Source organism: Saimiri boliviensis, chromosome 12 (genome assembly GCF_048565385.1).
Source record: "Saimiri boliviensis isolate mSaiBol1 chromosome 12, mSaiBol1.pri, whole genome shotgun sequence".
Classification (NCBI taxonomy): Eukaryota; Metazoa; Chordata; class Mammalia; order Primates; family Cebidae; genus Saimiri; species Saimiri boliviensis.
Genome location: NC_133460.1, coordinates 74,650,656 through 74,668,560, shown reverse-complemented (window position 1 = coordinate 74,668,560; position 17,905 = coordinate 74,650,656). Strand labels below are relative to the sequence as shown.

Below are 17,905 nucleotides of genomic sequence, written 5' to 3'. Positions count from 1 at the left end.
TTCTTATCCTTCCTTTCTTTTTGAATATATGTTAATGAACCAAATAGAAATTAAACGTAAAAGACAAAGAAAAACAAGAGTGTCTCTCAAATTCAATAGTAAAATTGTAACCAGTAAAAGGATATCCACCATATTTAGTACAAACAAAACATTACAATGACTGACATTTCATATAAATATGTATCATTTTCCTGGTATTACCAACTATGTCATTTACAGAAATTAAATTCTTAGTAATCACAGAAGAGGTCTACAAAAAACAAATAAATAAATACAATTTAAAAAAATTTTTTTTCTTTTTTGAGACGGAGTCTTGCTCTGTCGCCAGGCTGGAATGCAGTGGCGTGATCTCAGCTCACTGCAACCTTCACCTCCCAGGTTCAAGCAATTTTCCCACCTCAGCCTCCACAGTAGCTGGGACTCTAGGTGCACACCACCACACCTAGCTAATTTTTATATTTTTAGTAGAGATGGAGTTTCACCATTCTGGCAAGGATGGTCTCGACCTCCTGACCTTGTGATCCACCCGCCTCGGCCTCCCAAAGCGCTGGGATTACAGGCATGAGCCACCACGCCTGGCCTAAAAACTTTTTAATAATAAAAATAAAACATCAGAAGTGATTTAAAAATTAAAAGAAATGTACTTCATATAATCAACATAGCAAAAATTAGTGAGCAAGGAAATCTTACCATAAAGAGTCTCATTACTGTCATTATGCAAAGTAACCTAAAAAAGAAAGATTGATTTAAAAAATTTACAAAATTTTCTGTTAAGATATTAATTACCTATCCAAATAAGTCACCACCAAATCACAATCTTTCACTCACTCAATTAAATGAATTTTTCCTAAACTTAATTTTTCCTAGTTAAATACTAGCTTGATGGAAAAATACAGAGAACTATGAAAAAGAATTTATCATGTATAATCCCTGCCACTCTGGTTACTATTAATATTTTAATATATTCCCCTTCTATTCTTTTCCCCATTCTTACATTGTAAGCTTTTTATCCCCATAATAAAAAATTGTTTATAACATTTGATGGCTATGTAACAGATGTGAAATGACTGAATTATTCTCTTATTATTAAACATCTAAATTATTTACCAAGTTTTGCCAGCAACAACACTATGACAAACATCTTTATGTATTTTCTTCTGCATTCTAATTATTTCTTTAGAAATAGAAATAAACCCATTTCCTTAGAATATACAACAAAAACTGAATTGGTGGATGAAAAGACATAAAATATTTTAAAGTTCTCATTCTTAACACAGTATTGGCAAACTGCTTTCTAGAACCATTTACAATGTATGAAAGTGCATTATCTCATTCTTTTAACACTTAAATAATTTCATAGGTGAAATAATATTTTGTTTTAACTGGATAATTTGTTAGAACTTTTTTTTTTTTTTTTTTGAGACAAGAGTCTTGCTCTGTTGCCCAGGCTGAAATGCACTGGCACAATCTCGGCTCACTGCAACCTCCACCTCCCGGGTTCAAGTGATTCTCTTGCCTCAGCCTTCCAAGCAGCTGGGACTACAAGTGTGAGCCACCACGCCCAGCTAATTTTTTGTATTTTTAGTAGAGACAGGGTTTCACTATGTCGGCCAGGCTGGTGTCAAACTACTGGCCTCAAGTGATCCGCCTGCCTCAGCCTCCCAACATTCTGGGATTACAGGTATAAGCCTCCGTGTCCAGCAAAAAAAATTTTTCATTATTAATGATTTTAATTTCATCTATGAATTGGCTATGCAGTTATCCACCAATCTCCATAAATTTTGTTAAAATACTATTTTACTTTCAGAGACCACAGTCATAGATTCAGTTTTGAACTCCACTGGTAACATCTTTTTATTGCTCTTTTTTTTTTTTTTTTTTTTTGAGACACAGTCGCCAGGTGCCAGGCTACTTTACTTTCAGAGACCACAGTCATAGATTCAACTTTGAACTTCACTGGTAACACCTTTTCATTGCTTTAAAACCCTGGTTTCTAAATGTTTTACAAAAGAAAAATTCGCATTAATAGGTTAAAAATATTTATAAAAACTATTAGTAGTTTTTAATAGCCTTGAATAATGTCTGAAAACATAATACAATATCCAGAAAGCACAAAAGGAATAAACAAAAAGGATAACTTCATCTTTAAAAGTTGATATGGTACCACCTTATATAAAATAACACTTCCTCACAGTATATTACCTATTTATTTATTGTCAGTCTCTATGAAGGCAGTACCATTTGTCCTCAAAACTGAAAATATTGCCTGGAAAAATAACAGGTGACAATCAAATTTGTTGAGTAGATGAATACTGAAAAACACAATGGGCCAGGCTTGGCAGCTCATGGAATCTCAACACTTTGGAAGGCCAAGGGAGGAGAATCTCTTGAGTCCAAGAGTTCAAGTCCAGCCTGGGCAACATAGCAAGACCCAATCTCTAAAAAAAAAAAAAATCAAAATAGCCAGGAGTGGTGTCATACACCCATAATTCCAGCTACTCAGAAGAGGTTGAGGCAGGAGAACCACTTATGCCCAGGAGTTCAAGACAGCAATAAGCTACGATCATATCACTATACCCCAGCCTGGATGATAAAGCAAGATCCTGTCTCTAAAAACTAAAAAAAGGAAGAAGAAAAAAAAAAAAAGAAAACCACAATGAGGGCTGGGGAAGAGCAAACAATAAGCCAGAAAATTTGCAACCCATAAACTAATGCATTAATAATGTATTAATTTTTTTAAATAAATTTTAACAAATCAGTAAAAAGAAAAAATGGCAAACAATACTAGAGAAATGGACAAAGAACGTATGTGACAATTCACAGGAAAAAATTCTAAGATGTACTAATAACCTAATTTATAATTAAGGAAATATAAAGTAACTCAAGTGAACCATTTTTCACCTATCAAACCAGACATTATTAAATATCCAATTTTGACCTGAGTTTGGGAAAATTAGCAGCAAATATATTTGCAATGGAATGTTTCTTCACTGAAACACTGTTCAAAATAGTAGAACACAGGAACAACATAAATGTCCATCAGTGAAGACTTAGTTTTAAAAGCTGATTTAAAATTAAAACAAACAAGTTAAACACATAACTTAACAGATAAAAGACACATAATTTAAAGTAGGAAGAGATTTAAGATACACTAAATGAAAGACCAAGTCATAGAATGTTAAGTATAGTAAGATCTCTTGTTAAAAAAAAATAAATAAATAACTATATCCTACATATAAAGACAAAGATAGGAAGTATAAACATCATGTGTATGACCATGCGTGTGTATATACAGATAGACAGCTCTGTGTATGGATTTTATATATATAGAGAGAAAAGGTCCAAAAAAGATACTTTACAATCTACTAATGATTTTTTTCTTTAGGAATGAAATTAAAGGAAACTTTACCTTTTTTTTCTCACATTCCCTAGTTTAACTTTTGGGTATACATTACTTTCACAATTAAAAAACAAAAATTTTAAAAATCATACATAAAAAGTACGGAGTTGGCTCTACAATTATCAAAAAAGATTTCAGAACCATTTACATTTGTATTGTTTAAACATTCTTGCTGTTTTTATAACAAAATAATCGAAAAAATAATAACAAAAAACACTACCATCACAAAACAGATTCCAATATATGGTGAAACAATCTAAAGGGTTTATAAGAAGTCAGGAATTATACATATTTTACATACTAAAATATTTCCATACCTCTTTAATTTGCCGTAGCAATGTACTTTTGCTAGCAATTTCTTCTTTCTCTTGTTCTGATGATAACCGTAAGTATTCTCTGGATCTATGTGGTTTAAAATTCATCTTTGTATACAGTCTTTCCTGAAGACTATCAAATAATACATTCAAAGTTCGAGGCAAAATGCCAATATTTTCTTCTGTGCCTATAAAAGGAATTTTTGTGTTATAGTCTCTCAGTCTAGTAGGAAAGAAGAAACTTTCTTTGTCTATTAAAGCTCCTTTTATACTACCAATAGGCAAGAGTCAACAACTAAAACAAAAATGAGAGAAGTTGAGGATTACTCAATTTTTCATCACTTTGGCATTCACTGTATTACCGACATTTTACTATTATTCTGATGTAAAATCTGAAATTTTACATTCAGATAATGCAACTATATTAAGATTTGTAATCACTCATAATCACAAACCACAAAAGTAAAATGAAATGTGAAATGTCTTCCTGGTCATCTATGCTTAATTATCTATATCACATCAATACTTTTTCTGGATTTTTATCATCATCTAAATCTCTATCAATGGGTAAAGTATTTTTACAAATGAATTAAATAAATCTGAATTAAAAGTCAACAGCAAGGCCAGGCATGGTGGCTCTTGCCTGTAATCCGAGCACTTCGGGAGGCCAAGGCAAGTGGATTACCTGAGGTCAAGAGTTTGAGACCAGCTGGCCAAAATGGTGAAACACCATCTCTACAGTCCCAGCTACTTGGGAAACTGAGAAGCTGAGGCAGGAGGATTGCTGGAACCCGCCAGTTGAGGCTGCAGTGAGACTGCACGCCAGCCTGGGTGACAGAGTGAGACCCCATCTCAAAAAACAAAAAAAACAGCCAACAGCAATACATAATCAATATGCTAGTACCATTAAAAATACAGAAAATACTTACTAGATAATGGCAACATAACTACATGCATGTATTATAAAAATACTGAATGACTATTATGGCTTCCTTATCCAACCAAAATATAACAATATTTACCTTGAAATGTATATGTTTTTCCTGAATTGGTTAGCCCATAAGTAAAAATAAGACGACTTTGTCCTTTCAAGAGGTCTTTTATTGGCTGCATAATGCAACCCTGAAAGAATTCCTTCTGTGTAGTTGCTGGACCAAAAACCTAAGTAAGCATTTTTAAAACAACTGTTTTTAGAAAATTCAAGTTAACATTAACAGTGTGCTCCACCCCATCACTACTTTTTAAAAACGTTTTAAGAGTCATTCTTAAAACAGGTGCCACATCCCCACTCCCACAAATACACTTGATAGTTTTACTACTAGAAAGTTTTCAAGATAGAAATCTACCAAGGAATCAAGTATTCACCTGAGTTTTGAAAAGAATATTTCTTAAAAATATATTAATAATATTTTTAAGAACACTACAGTGATCTCTTTACACCCAATTATATATTTCCAGACCTGAGATTTGAGTCTTATCTTTAAGGAAAAAATACTAAAACCTAAACTCTAAGTTGCATAAGCAAAAAAATATATAGTTCATTATATACAATTATATAGCAATTTACCCTAAGCCATGTCTTCTTCTCTTTACAACAAAAAAAACTTCAGTTTTACCTTGGAAAAACTGAATTTCTGTGCCATCTGCCCCGAGCTTTTCTCACTTAAACGACCAAGAATGTTTTGAGGCTCTTTCAGCACAACCGTCTGTGAATCCAGAATATGCACACAGCCCTAGAATGCATACCCCCAATAAATAAGAACTAGTATTTTGCCAATTTATATGAAAGTAAAATATTAAAATTTGATTAAATTCAACACAAACCTCAGACTCATGTTCTTTTTCTGACTGTGTAAATGGTCTTATCCGAAGACAAACGTGGAGATAATCTTTAGATTCGAAACTGTTTGCCTTAAAAAATAAAGGAGAACAAAATTTTGTTTTTGAAAGATACGGCTTTTCAGAGACCATCTTTCCTTAACATGGCTAGTTTTTACATAATAAATGGAGATCGCAAATAATTTCTAAGCAGTCACTATTCCGCTTTCAATCATGTTAGAAAAACAACAAATCTATTTAAATAAAAACAAAATACACTACAAAAGATTAAATTTCCTCCATCTTCTGTATTTATATGTGAAGTTTATAATAAGCCTTTTTTCCACAAAAGCCTAATTAATGAGGCCCTAAGTCACTGGAAAATATAACTCTAGAATAAATCAAAAGTAACTAGAATATTCTATTATCCAAATGCTCAATTACATGAGGCATTCAGAATTTTTTTACTATGTACCATTCTCCTAGTTACTTTTTCTAAGGAAGAAATGTGTTTAGTTTATTTTTAAATATAATTTTAAAGAAATGTTTTAGTTTTTTTAAAAAAGATAAAAAGGAAACAACTACTTGACAAACACAACTTACCAAAACAGACATAACTAGAAAATCTGAATAACCCAACTTCTATTAAGCAAATTCAATCAATTTTCAAACAAAATGATGCCGCAAATAAATAAATAAATAAATAATCAATCCAGGCCCTGGTAATTTAACAGTAAATTGTATCAAACATTTAAGAAAATAATCATACAAATTGTACATAAACTCTTTAAGAAAACACATTTAGATAAATATACCTTAACTAACTCTGAGTTTGCCATAACTTGAAGAACACAACTGAAAAAGATACCCTCAGGAAAAATTAGAAAACAAAGTATCACATTAAGATATATGCAAAATTTCCCACACAAAATACTAGCCAATATATAAAACAGGATAATACATCTGACCAAGAATGGTTTATCCTAGGAATATAAGGTCGGTTTAGCATTCAAACAAAATCAACCCAGGCAATTAACCATATTAAAAGAATAAATGAAGAGAAACTTTTATCTCTACAAATGGAAAAACAGGATTTGACAAAATTCAACATCCATATGTAATAAAAATTCTTAGCAAAGTGAAATGAATGCAAACTTCCTCATCCTGATAAAGGGCACTTAAAAGATCTATAGCTAACAACCTTCTTATTAGAAATGATGCAATCTAAGATGAGTAGCAATGTAAGTACTAAGAAAAGGCTTTCTGCTTCCCCATTTCTAGTAACATTGTATTAAAGTTTCTAGGCATGAAGCGGGAAAGAGGATGGGGGAAGAAAAAAGGAGAGGTAAGGGAAAGAAAATAAAAAAGGGAAGAGAAAAAAAGGGAAAGAAAGGTAAAAGTGAAGGGAAGGAGGGAAAGGGAGAAAAGGGGAGGGTAAAGATTAGGAAAAGAAATATGGAAGAATAAAGGGAAATGAAAAGACAGAAGTCATCCAAATTGAAAAGGAAAAAATAAAATTGTCTTTATTTAGAAACAACATGAACATATGTACACAAAATCCAACAAATCGACAAAAAAACTAATGTATACTAACAGATGCTAATCACAGGTTACTTAGAGGTGTGATGGGAAGGAGGACTTACAAGGAGCCTCAAGGAAACCTTTGAGGGTGACGGATATACCCACTGTCTTGATTGTGGTGACAGTTATACAAGTGCATGCCTATGTCAAAACTTGTCAAACTGCATAGTTTGAAATATATGCAGTTTTTCATTATGCTTAAAGCCACTAAAAATATTATTCACAATAGCATCAAATAACGTTTATAAATATATTTGACAAAAGTCATGACAGTCCTCTACATTGACAAGTATAAAAATAAAATACTGCTGAGACATTAAAGACCTAAATAAAATGAGGAAGAATACCATGTTCATAGATTAAGACTCAATATTGTCAAGATGTCAATTCTCTCCAAATTGATCCACAGATTTAATTCAAAGTCAAAAATCCCAAGATGCTGTCTTGTAGAAACTGGTAAGCTGATTCTAAAATTGATGAATATGCAAAGGACCTATAAAAGCCAAAATTTTCCTAGAAAAAAAAGCAAAGTTGGAGAATTCATACTACCTAATTTCAAAAGTCATTATAAAGCTACAAAAATAGAGTGTTGGGCTGGGCACGGTGGCTCAAGCCTGTAATCCCAGCGCTTTGGGAGGCCGAGGCGGGTGGATAACGAGGTCAAGAGATCGAGACCATCCTGGTCAACATGGTGAAACCCCGTCTCTACTAAAATTACAAAAAATTAGCTGGGCATGGTTGCGTGTGCCTGTAATCCCAGCTACTCAGGAAGCTGAGGCAGGAGAATTGCCTAAACCCAGGAGGCGGAGGTTGGGATGAGCCGAGATCACGCCATTGCACTCCAGCCTGGGTAACAAGAGCGAAACTCCGTCTCAAAAAAAAAAAAAAAAAAAAAAAAATAGAGTGTTGTATTGGAATAAGGACAAATAGGTCAATGGAAGAGAACAAAATCCACATAGATCCTCATAGAGAAATAGATCCACATATACACAGTCATTTGACTGTCAATAAAGTCACCAAAATAATGGGGAAAGGGAAGTCTTTTCAATATAAAATGCTGAAATAACTACATCTATCTAGTTAAAAAAAAATGTATGGAGGCTGAAAAAAACAAAAGGAAAAAGTTAATCTGGGTCCCTATAGCAACTGCACACAGACCGTTCAAAATGAATCACAGATATAACTACTCAAATAAAAACTGTAAAATTTCTAGAAAAAGTAAGACAAAAACTTTGGAGAAGGCAAAGGTTTCTTAACAAGAACACACCAAAAAAATTCACCAAAAAATAGGTAAATTCAATGCCTTTAAATTTTAAAATCAAGACAGTATTAATCTGATAAATGATTTCTATCTAGAATACATAAAGATTTCTCACAAAACACTAATGAAACAACCTAATTTAAATGGAGAAAAGGTCTGAAGAGATACTTTAAAAAAGAAAGTAGAAAAATGTCCAAGAAATAACTTGAAGAAGTGCTCACTAGAGACGGGCAAACTAAAACCACAACAGGATACCATTACATGCTCACTAAAAATAAAGATTTACATTATCAAGTGTTGGCAAAGCGGTTAAAGCACTGGAACCTACAGACATTGCTGGTGCTGGGACAGCCACTTTGAAAACCAATTTAGTAGTTACTTACACTGTAAAGTTAAACTTACAGTTTCTCCTCTTAGGTATTTACCAAAGAAAAAAACACAAGTCCACGAAAAAGCACATCAATGTTCAGAGTGGCATTATTTGTAATGGCCTTAAACTGTAAACTACCTAAATGTCCATCAAATGGTAAATGGAAATGTGGCTTATCTGCGCAACAGACAACTACTTAGCAATAAAAAGGAAAAAACTACTGTTATATGATCCATGATAAATCTCAAAAACATTATGCCAACTCAGGAGTCAGTAAATTTTATGTGCAAAGAGCCAGACAGCTAGTATTTTAGGCTCTAGAGACCCTATAGCCTCTGTCATAACTACTCAACTCTACTGTTACAGTGCCACAGCAGATGTATTAAATAAGTAAACCAATAACTATGGTTGTGATGCAATAAAACTTTTATTTATGGACAGTGATGTTTGAAATTCATATAACTTTTATGTTATAGAACATGAATCCTATTTTGATTTTTCTTTTACTATTTAAAAATATAAAAACCCTTCTTAGCTTGTATATAAGTATAAAAACAGGCAATACAAAAACCATTGTTTACCAACCCCTGCATTAGAAGGAGGCAGATACAAACAGCTACATGACATATAATTCCATTTATATGTCAAGAGACACTTACCAGAATTCCCTCCTTTCTTTCTTCCCTCTTTCTTACTTTATTTATTTATGATTTAGTAAGTTGAAGTTTAAAAGGGCTTGACACAACAGGTATTAAATAAGAACTGTTATTTTATTATAATCCTAAATCCCCTTTCCTCTTCCATCATTCTTTATAAATGGGTTAGTTATCTTTAAGGCACCAAAAATTAGCATAAAATGTAACAAACAAATTATGAATGGATTGAAAGGTAAATGTATAAAGTCTACAAAGACACATAAGCAAACATTACACTCATAGTAAGTAGGGTGGCAGAAGGATTCTTCTTCTTAGTCTAAACACTACTAAGTTTTTCTAGTTTTAAAAAATCTACGTAATTTTCAAAATGAAGGTCCACAATTCCTAGAGGCATAGTGGAATGTTTCACATCTTTGGCAAAATCACAGCAATACTTGACCTACAAGGAACACCAAGAACTTTAGCTGGAGGAGTTCAGTTTCAACATGAGATCACACCATCTCTTTTATCTCTTTTGATGGTGTCGACTCTCCGCCAAACTGGATCTCTCAGTGGCTGCTGTGATAAAGAGGAAGTATTACATGAAAACAACAAAGAACAAGAAATGTGGGTGGTAGTATCTAATCTGATTCTAAGGTTTGAGAAATTGTCCAGTGTGCAAAAGGCATACATATCCCATTAGTAAGGAACTGTAGTTATCAGAAAATGAAATGTTAAATTTTTTGGCCAGATGCAGTGGAACACACCTGTAATCAGCACTTTGGGAGGCTGAGACAGGAAGATCACTTAAGCCCAGGAGGTGGAGACAAACCCAGGCAACATAGTGAGATCTTGCCTCTACAAAAAATTTTCAAAAATTAGCCAGGTGTTGTAGAGCACACCTATAGTCCCAGCTACTCAGGAGGCTGAGGAAGGAGGATTGCTTGAGCCTGGGAGACTGAGGCTGCAGTGAGTCATGAGTACAACACTGCATTCTAGCCTGGGTGACAAAGCAACATCTTGTCTTCAAAAATGAAAAAAAAAAATTTTTTTTTCTTAAGCTTGTGTCATATGGCTACCAGGTTAGCACAGATACTTGTTGTTTAGATCTACTACTTGAAAAGGAACTGTTATATATTCATTTTGGTGTAGGACTCCATGAAAAAGTACTGAGATACAAGGTTGCCTTAAACCCAGAAAGTCTGAGAATCTCTGTTCCAGTCATATGCATACGCAAATATTTCCATTCAGTCATGATAATCAACACAATACTTTTCCTTGTACTTACCTCAGCATTTGGAGCAACTAAGGAAAATTCATGAGACAGATCAAGCTTAATGCCATCAAAATTTATTTCTGAAGGCCTTGCAATTGGGTCAGCACTAAAAACATAAGATGGTCGAGATACTCCCTCTTGATTAAAATTAGATTCCATTCTGCAAGAATAACAGCAACTTCTTTAACAACCTTAATAAGTCAGCATGTAAGCCACCCATACTTTTAAAAGTTTAGCCCACTGCTTCCCTCCAAATAACTAGATTTTAGAAAAGAAAACCATTACATTGCTTCATTTGTAACACAATGGCCTACAGAAAAGACAAAAGATCAAATTATATTTACATTCTCTGTATCTAATAATTCTAAACACAGCCTACTATTTTCATAGGATATCCATTCAAAGAGGTTTCATGAGTACAGGTAATCTGTAAAGATGGTATAAAATGTTTACTCTTTCCCTGAAATCCTCCCAAAACTCAAAGGAGATCACAGAGTAAATTATAACCTTATGTTATCTACTTAGTGACTCCTGTAGAATGTTACTTACAGACTTTCTTTTAGCATTTAAAAGTTAGATTCAGTTATCTGAAAAATTACTTTCAATTTCGAATTCAAGTAAAAAGTTAAACAATATATGTAAACACATTCAAAACAATACCTGACACATCACAGGTTTTAAGTTAAATAGGAATAATGCATCAGCAAATTACTACAATTGAATTACTAAACTCAAAGGTAAACTTAAAGATAATCTTAACTGAAAAATACTAACATTCTAGTATTTACTGAGAATCTACTAGGTGTACAGTTCTAGGGAGAGGGGGAAGACTCTTTGCTGTTTTTTGACAAGATTATAAAACATCCAGATCGGTGACTACCAAACTAAGATTCGTAGTTCAAGAAAGTAGTAATAATCACCACCCACAGGTATTATATAAAATGGACCAAAGATGGCCCTTATATAATGGACCCATATTGTATATTTCTTCACAGTTGGTAGGGACCTTCGCTCAAAAGCCCACTGGATCAAGGACCACAAATGTTTAAAACAAAAACTTAAAAGCCTGCTGGGGTGCCAAATTCTAATTCTGAAGCATTCCTCTGCTTTCAGTACAGCCCAAAATAAGTATATTTTTAGACATTTAGAGCCTGCTAGGTTTGAATGCTCCATGAAATTGCACCCAACATTCGCCAGACATACAAAACCTGGGACTATCAAGGCCACTGCTGCCCTTGAGAGTTCTATGATCCAGAGACTCTCCACTGTGCAACACCACTTAGACATTTAAGCCCCTCTATGATTCTTTTCTGTACCTCGGCCCATCCCCCTTTCCCTCTTTCCCTTTTGGATGGTGGCCCCTCACCCTGGTCTAGAAAAGGTCCCATACTGAGAGGGATTTCCTTTGCCTATAATCCTGTCAAAGCCCTGCCTAAATAAAGTTCCTTGTTTACTCCTGCCACCTTGCTATCATCTTTTTCCTTGATCAGGTGGAAATTCACAAACTTATCACAAGAACATGGTTGGATTTTTTTCCCCTCAACTGCAAAAGGACTAAGGAAAGCACTGATCTAGATCACGGCTGGGGGCGGGGAGGTTTGCAAAATGCTAAAGTACCAGCTTGACATTTTGACATTTCATGCCACAAAGTTCATGGAAATTCCCAGAAAATTAAAAACCATCTGTGGCTTCAAATAATAATTTTTGGTTTAAAGAAAATTGTTGATAAATCTTTTAAATTGCTGAATTAAAAAGAACATTCCTATGTATTAAAAGCAGTTATAATAAAGAAGTATTTGTTCATACGTTCATTTTTCAATGAACAAACTATTTCTTAGCATTTCTAAAACTGTTGAGATATACGGTAACTTCTTGCAATTTTAAATGACTTCTACTTATACATGGGCTTCCCAACTAAACTGGTAACTTGTTGATGCCAAGAACCTTGTCTTATACCATTCTGTATCCCCTACAACAAATTCAATGACTTGACTATGACTTAAAATAATGGTTATAAAGAAAATACTCTCTACAAAAAAAAAAAAAAAAAAAAAATCCTAGTCTGTAATATTATCTTTTGCGACAGCAGACTTCAAGAACTCATTTCTCATTTCATTTCTGCTCTGACTGGAAAACTGCATCTTTATTTATCTTCTCTCCAACAAGAATCCACAATTGGAGACTTTGGTGAAAAATAGCAGAATCTGCCACTGAATGAGGTTTCTGAATGTGATCCACAACACACAGCCTCAAAAGTAGTCTTCACAACTAAGTGATGAATATTTTATGCTATTTTGCAATTTAAAATCTGGAGTCGTGGACCTGTAATAAAATACATACACTGTTACACTACCTAACCCATAAGGCATGAACTTGTGTCAACCAGTACTTTAGCAAGGAATATCAGAGAACTGTGCCAGACAGGCATCACTGAACCAGGGAGTGAATCGAAATGGAGAAAGCCTTCTAAACTGGGGGTCACAGCAGTCACTGTGCCACAAACTCTTCAGCCTGGCACTGCAAAACCCTAGAAGGGCAAGCCCCAAGCACCAGGAGTCTGGAAATAAGTGCACAGAGGCCACCACAGGGCTTCCCCCGCAAAAAAAGGCCGTTGTTACCGACCAGCCGAACAAACTGCCCTCCTCAGAGCTTCAGAAAACTAGATGCGGCAAAAGAGGCCTGTTTCTCAACAACAGAAGCAACAATACTAATGACTGCAAACATTTAGGACTATTGTGTGCCAGCACTAACAACTTTACACATTACCATTTCATCTTCAAGAAAGCCGAAAGAAGTAGATACTTTATTGCCGCCTTTTAACCAATTAAGAAAAACTAAGGTACAGAGAGACATTAAATTAATTGTCTTGCGTCACTCAGCTAATAAGCAGTGGAGGCGAGATTTAAATCCTAACCGAACTAGTATGACTCAGTCCTTGCTGCGTACCCGGTGTTCCCGTCGGTCCGCAACCCAGTTCCTGAGAGTAATCCCACGGGGGTACGAGGTTACTGTCGGAAGATGTCCACGCTGCTAAAGCCGTTTCCCCATCTTAGGCCCCATATATGCGCAGTCACCCACCTCCTCTCCACCCCTCGCTTCTTCCCCGCCAGTTCACCTCATCACCTGCAAAAGTCGCCTGTCTAGCCCGACCCGCGAGCAGCACGGAGAGGATACCGTTTTCAAATTCAAACAATGGCGGCCACGGCACCGCACTGAACGCTGGGAGTGGGTGGGGCTTCGGAGCGCCGCCCGAGAGCCCAGCCCGCTCGCGCGGCGGGCTTTCCAGTGGCTCCGGGAAGAAGCTTTCGAATACGGGGCGGGTCCTGAAACGCGGGCAGCCAATGGGCGAAGGAAGTCTCGATTGCCGACAAGCTCGGCTCGCCGAGCTAATGGGTCGCTTTCTCGCGGCTGTTACTAAGTACCGCACTGTTGACTGACACACGGATCTCTGATTTTGTGTCGAGGCAATGAAGATATGACAAAGGCCGGAGGTGAGGCCGCTGCCACGGCACTTAGTCCTGCGACTCCCCTACGGACGGGCTGAGGTGGCCGGCTAGCCACTTCCCAGTCCTGTCCCTACGGGGCCAAAAAAGGCCCCGCATCCCGGGATCCCGAGGGTCGCTTCCCTCGCTGCGTCCCCGTTTTGCGGCTGCCGGTCTAAAAATTGATGTAAGTAAGCTTATGAATGCAAGATGCTAAAACAAACATTAACTGAAAGGTTGTCAGAGCAGAGGATGTTAGTATCTCAAAGAATCACCATACCGGTCATTGCTTATTATAAAGGGAAAATACAATTTTACAGTGAAGACATTTATTAGACATACCTTAATCAAGTGAAGATACTTAACATCACTAATGTTACCTAATACTATTTGTGCTAGAAATTTTTTTTTTTTTTTTTTGAGACGGAGTTTCGCTCTTGTTACCCAGGCTGGAGTGCAATGGCACGATCTCGGCTCACCGCAACCTCCGCCTCCTGGGTTCAGGCAATTCTCCTGCCTCAGCCTCCTGAGTAGCTGGGATTACAGGCACGCGCCACCATGCCCAGCTAATTTTTTGTATTTTAGTAGAGACGGGGTTTCACCATGTTGACCAGGATGGTCTCGATCTCTTGACCTCGTGATCCACCCGCCTCGGCCTCCCAGAGTGCTGGGATTACAGGCTTGAGCCACCGTGCCCGGCTTGTGCTAGAAATTTTTGACATGATTTTAATCATGAAGAAACAATCAGGAAAAAAAGCAGTGTAGAATATTCTACAAAACAGGCCTAGGCTCTTCCTCAGAAGTGTCAGGGTCATGACAGGAAAAAGAAAAAACCCAAGTGGAGGGTTGCTTTTGTCGAGAGGCAAAAGAAACCAAATGAAATTTGTGAATCTTGGTTGGTTCATAGATGTTTACTTTTGTTTCCTTTTTTTTTTTGAGACTGAGTTTTGCTCTTGTCGTTCAGTTGGAGTGCAATGGTGCAATCTCGGCTCACTGCAACCTCCGCCTCCTAGTTTCAAGCCATTCTCCTGCCTTAGCCTCCCAAGTAGCTGGGATTACGAGTGGCTGCCACCACCCTCAACTAATTTTTTTTTGTACTCTTAGTAGAGATGGGGTTTTACCACGTTGGCCAGGCTGGTTTCGAACTGCTGACCTCAGGTGATCCACCCGCCTTGGCCTCCCAAAGTGCTGGGATAACAAGTGTGAGACACCACGCCCGATCAGAATTTTTTTTTTTTTTAAAGTAACTGGGGAAAGATGTTTGTAGACAATTGGGGAAATTCAAATATGAACTATATATTAGTTGATACTGAATCAGTTTTAAATTGATTGTACATGAGAATGAATCTGTGATCAAGTGGAAGAATGCCTTTGTTTTTGGAAGGAGCTTGCTGAAGTAATTAGCAGCAGTGTTACAGTGTTTGCAGCTTACCTTCAAAAGATATGGAAAAAAATAAAATACAGAAAGCAAATGTGGCAAAATATTAGTAACTGGTGAATCTAGGTGAAGGGTATAATGGTGTATGTCGTACCAATCTTACAACTTTTTAAAATAACTTTGAGATTTTCTAAAATAAAAAGAGGAGGGGGAAAAAAGCAATAAAGTTCTGATCTTCATGACCTCCCAGGCCCTGCACAATCAGGGCTGAGCTCACTCCCCACTAACTGTGCAGTGAGTTGATCTGCTCTGGATACCTCAAACACCAGCTTCTTTCCTGCATGTATGAACCTTTGCACAATTTGTTCCCTCTACCTGAATTCTCTCTTCCCCATTCAACATGTGGCACTTCCCTTCATCCTTTAAATTACATCTAAAATAGTACCTTCTTAAAGAAGACTTTCCTGACTACTGTATGGCAAGTGAGCCCTCTTTTTTTGTTTGCTGGTTCAATTTCATTTTTATACTTTTTACAACTAGCAATTGTTGTTGTTCCCCTAACCCCTAAAATGTAAGTTCTGTGAGTATAGGAACTGTATTTTGCTTTGTCACTAATGTATACTCAGTGACTCTATAAACACAAGACAAGCAAATCAATATTTGTTGAACAATGAATGAAGGCTGATACGGCTGGATAGAAACCATGGGGAGGAGTAGAGGAGAGTGATTTTAGAGGCATGGGCCAAGGCCAGACCCTGTAAGTCTTAGCCAAGTTACTGACTTGAGTATTATGAAATGCTTACTGGATAACCGGTTTTAAGCATGGGCATGGTACATCCAATGTCCATCTATCTTTTGAAAAGGTTAATCTCTTGGAGAAAGTAAAGGCAGTCAAGGAGGAGGCTACTGAACCAGTCAGGAGACTGTTGCAAGAGATCCCAGCAAAAGATAATGTGGACTTGGGAGATGGCAGAAGAGCTGCAGAAAAGTGTCCAGATTTCAGAAATATTTTTTCCTACATTTTTCATTTCAGCACCAGCCACTGGGTTTTCCCGTAGAGATGCAGAGCCAGCTTGTCTGGGAAGTGCTTAAGATTTAGTGCCTATTCCAAAGAATTCCATCTGTGCCCTTGAAATGAATATTAACATAAAATGAAAAATTTAGTAAGTTATATCAAGCTGATTTTCTGCCCTAGCCACAGTCTCAACTGTTACTAATAGCTAACTTTCTATATACAAGCTAGTATTCTTAGCATTTTATACTCATTTAATCCTAACAGTATCTCTGTGAGGTAATTTGTTGTTGTTATCCCCAATTAATAGAAGAGAAAACTGAGGCATGGAGCTAGTAAAAAAATAGTAAAGGTATCTACTAAATAGAAGTGTTGAAGATTAAAGCAGGTAATAGTGTATTTATAAAAATATCTGGCACATGTTAAATAATAACTTGCTTAAATTTATATAACTAATAAACAGGGAGACTGGAATTTGAATCTGGATGATCTGGCCCCAGAGTATGTGCGTTCTTTTGCCTCTCAAAGTTTGGATCCAACACCCTTGGAGTTAAGGAAAAAAACTAAGTGCATAACTGCTACTGCAAAGCCATCTTCGAAAGCAAGACTAACACAGCTCACTTTTCAACCCCCAAAATAATACTTTTGAATATGTATTAATTACAAAGGTTTAAATAACAAGTCTAACAAAAATGTATCAACCACCCACTAAGTGTCAGATGTCTCTACCCTTAAAAGGCCTTCCATCCAAAGCAGCCCTTCTCCACCTGGGATTTTTAAGAGACAATCCCTAATGCCTTTCAGCACCCATTGTTTGTAATGTATTAACTTCTAGAATAGCACTAGTTCTGCACCATCCTGAGAAAACAGTCAAATAATTTTTTTATCCCCTGTGGTTCATATGGGGAAATCCATATGCAAAGAATTTCAAAACATGACAAATGCTGTAATAGAAATGAATAAGGAAAAATGGAGCAGAGTGAACATAGCTTAAAAGTAGTGGCTGCGAAGTCAGACAGACTTGAAATTGAGTATAAGCCCAGCACTTATAGGGCTCATAAAATTGTTGTAAGGATTAAAAATAGCATTTGTAAGTTATTTAGTATTATCCTGGCACATAGTAGGTTTTATAATGGTAGTAATATTTATTAAATCTGTTTATTAAGTCACTAGAATACAAACCGTCTTGGTTCTCTATAGTCCCCACATTTAAAACCGTGCCTTGCACACAAGTACTCAATAAATACTTTTTGATGTAATAAGGGATGTCTACTAGGGAAGATTTTTTAATGTAGCATGTAGGCTGAAGAAAATATTGGGATTTGCTAGTGAATTGCAAGAGGAGGCCACTCCACGCCATGGAAAGCTATGAAACAAT

General features: G+C 36.1%; 1 protein-coding gene and 1 long non-coding RNA gene across 8 annotated transcripts in view; one reads left to right on the top strand and one right to left on the bottom strand.

Annotated features, from left to right (window-relative positions):
- Positions 1–13,887, bottom strand: part of KIF20B (kinesin family member 20B) — a 70,938-nt gene extending 57,051 nt beyond the window's left edge. For 4 of the 7 annotated variants that reach the window (XM_074382556.1, XM_074382560.1, XM_074382561.1 and 1 more), the window contains exons 1-7: positions 13,771–13,874; positions 10,668–10,815; positions 5,539–5,625; positions 5,331–5,447; positions 4,737–4,875; positions 3,718–3,902; positions 691–727 (exon numbers count right to left, since the gene is read on the bottom strand). In XM_074382556.1, the coding sequence (XP_074238657.1) occupies positions 691–727; positions 3,718–3,902; positions 4,737–4,875; positions 5,331–5,447; positions 5,539–5,625; positions 10,668–10,815; positions 13,771–13,775 (718 nt within the window). In that variant the 5' untranslated portion in view covers positions 13,776–13,874. The other 3 variants (XM_074382557.1, XM_074382559.1, XM_074382558.1) reach the window with 3 other exon arrangements.
- A 94-nt stretch (positions 13,888–13,981) lies between these two features.
- LOC104650497 (uncharacterized) overlaps positions 13,982–17,905 on the top strand; it is a 47,771-nt gene continuing 43,847 nt past the window's right edge. The window contains exon 1 of the long non-coding RNA XR_744123.3: positions 13,982–14,324. This is a non-coding gene — a long non-coding RNA (uncharacterized LOC104650497). The remainder of the gene's footprint in view (positions 14,325–17,905) is intronic.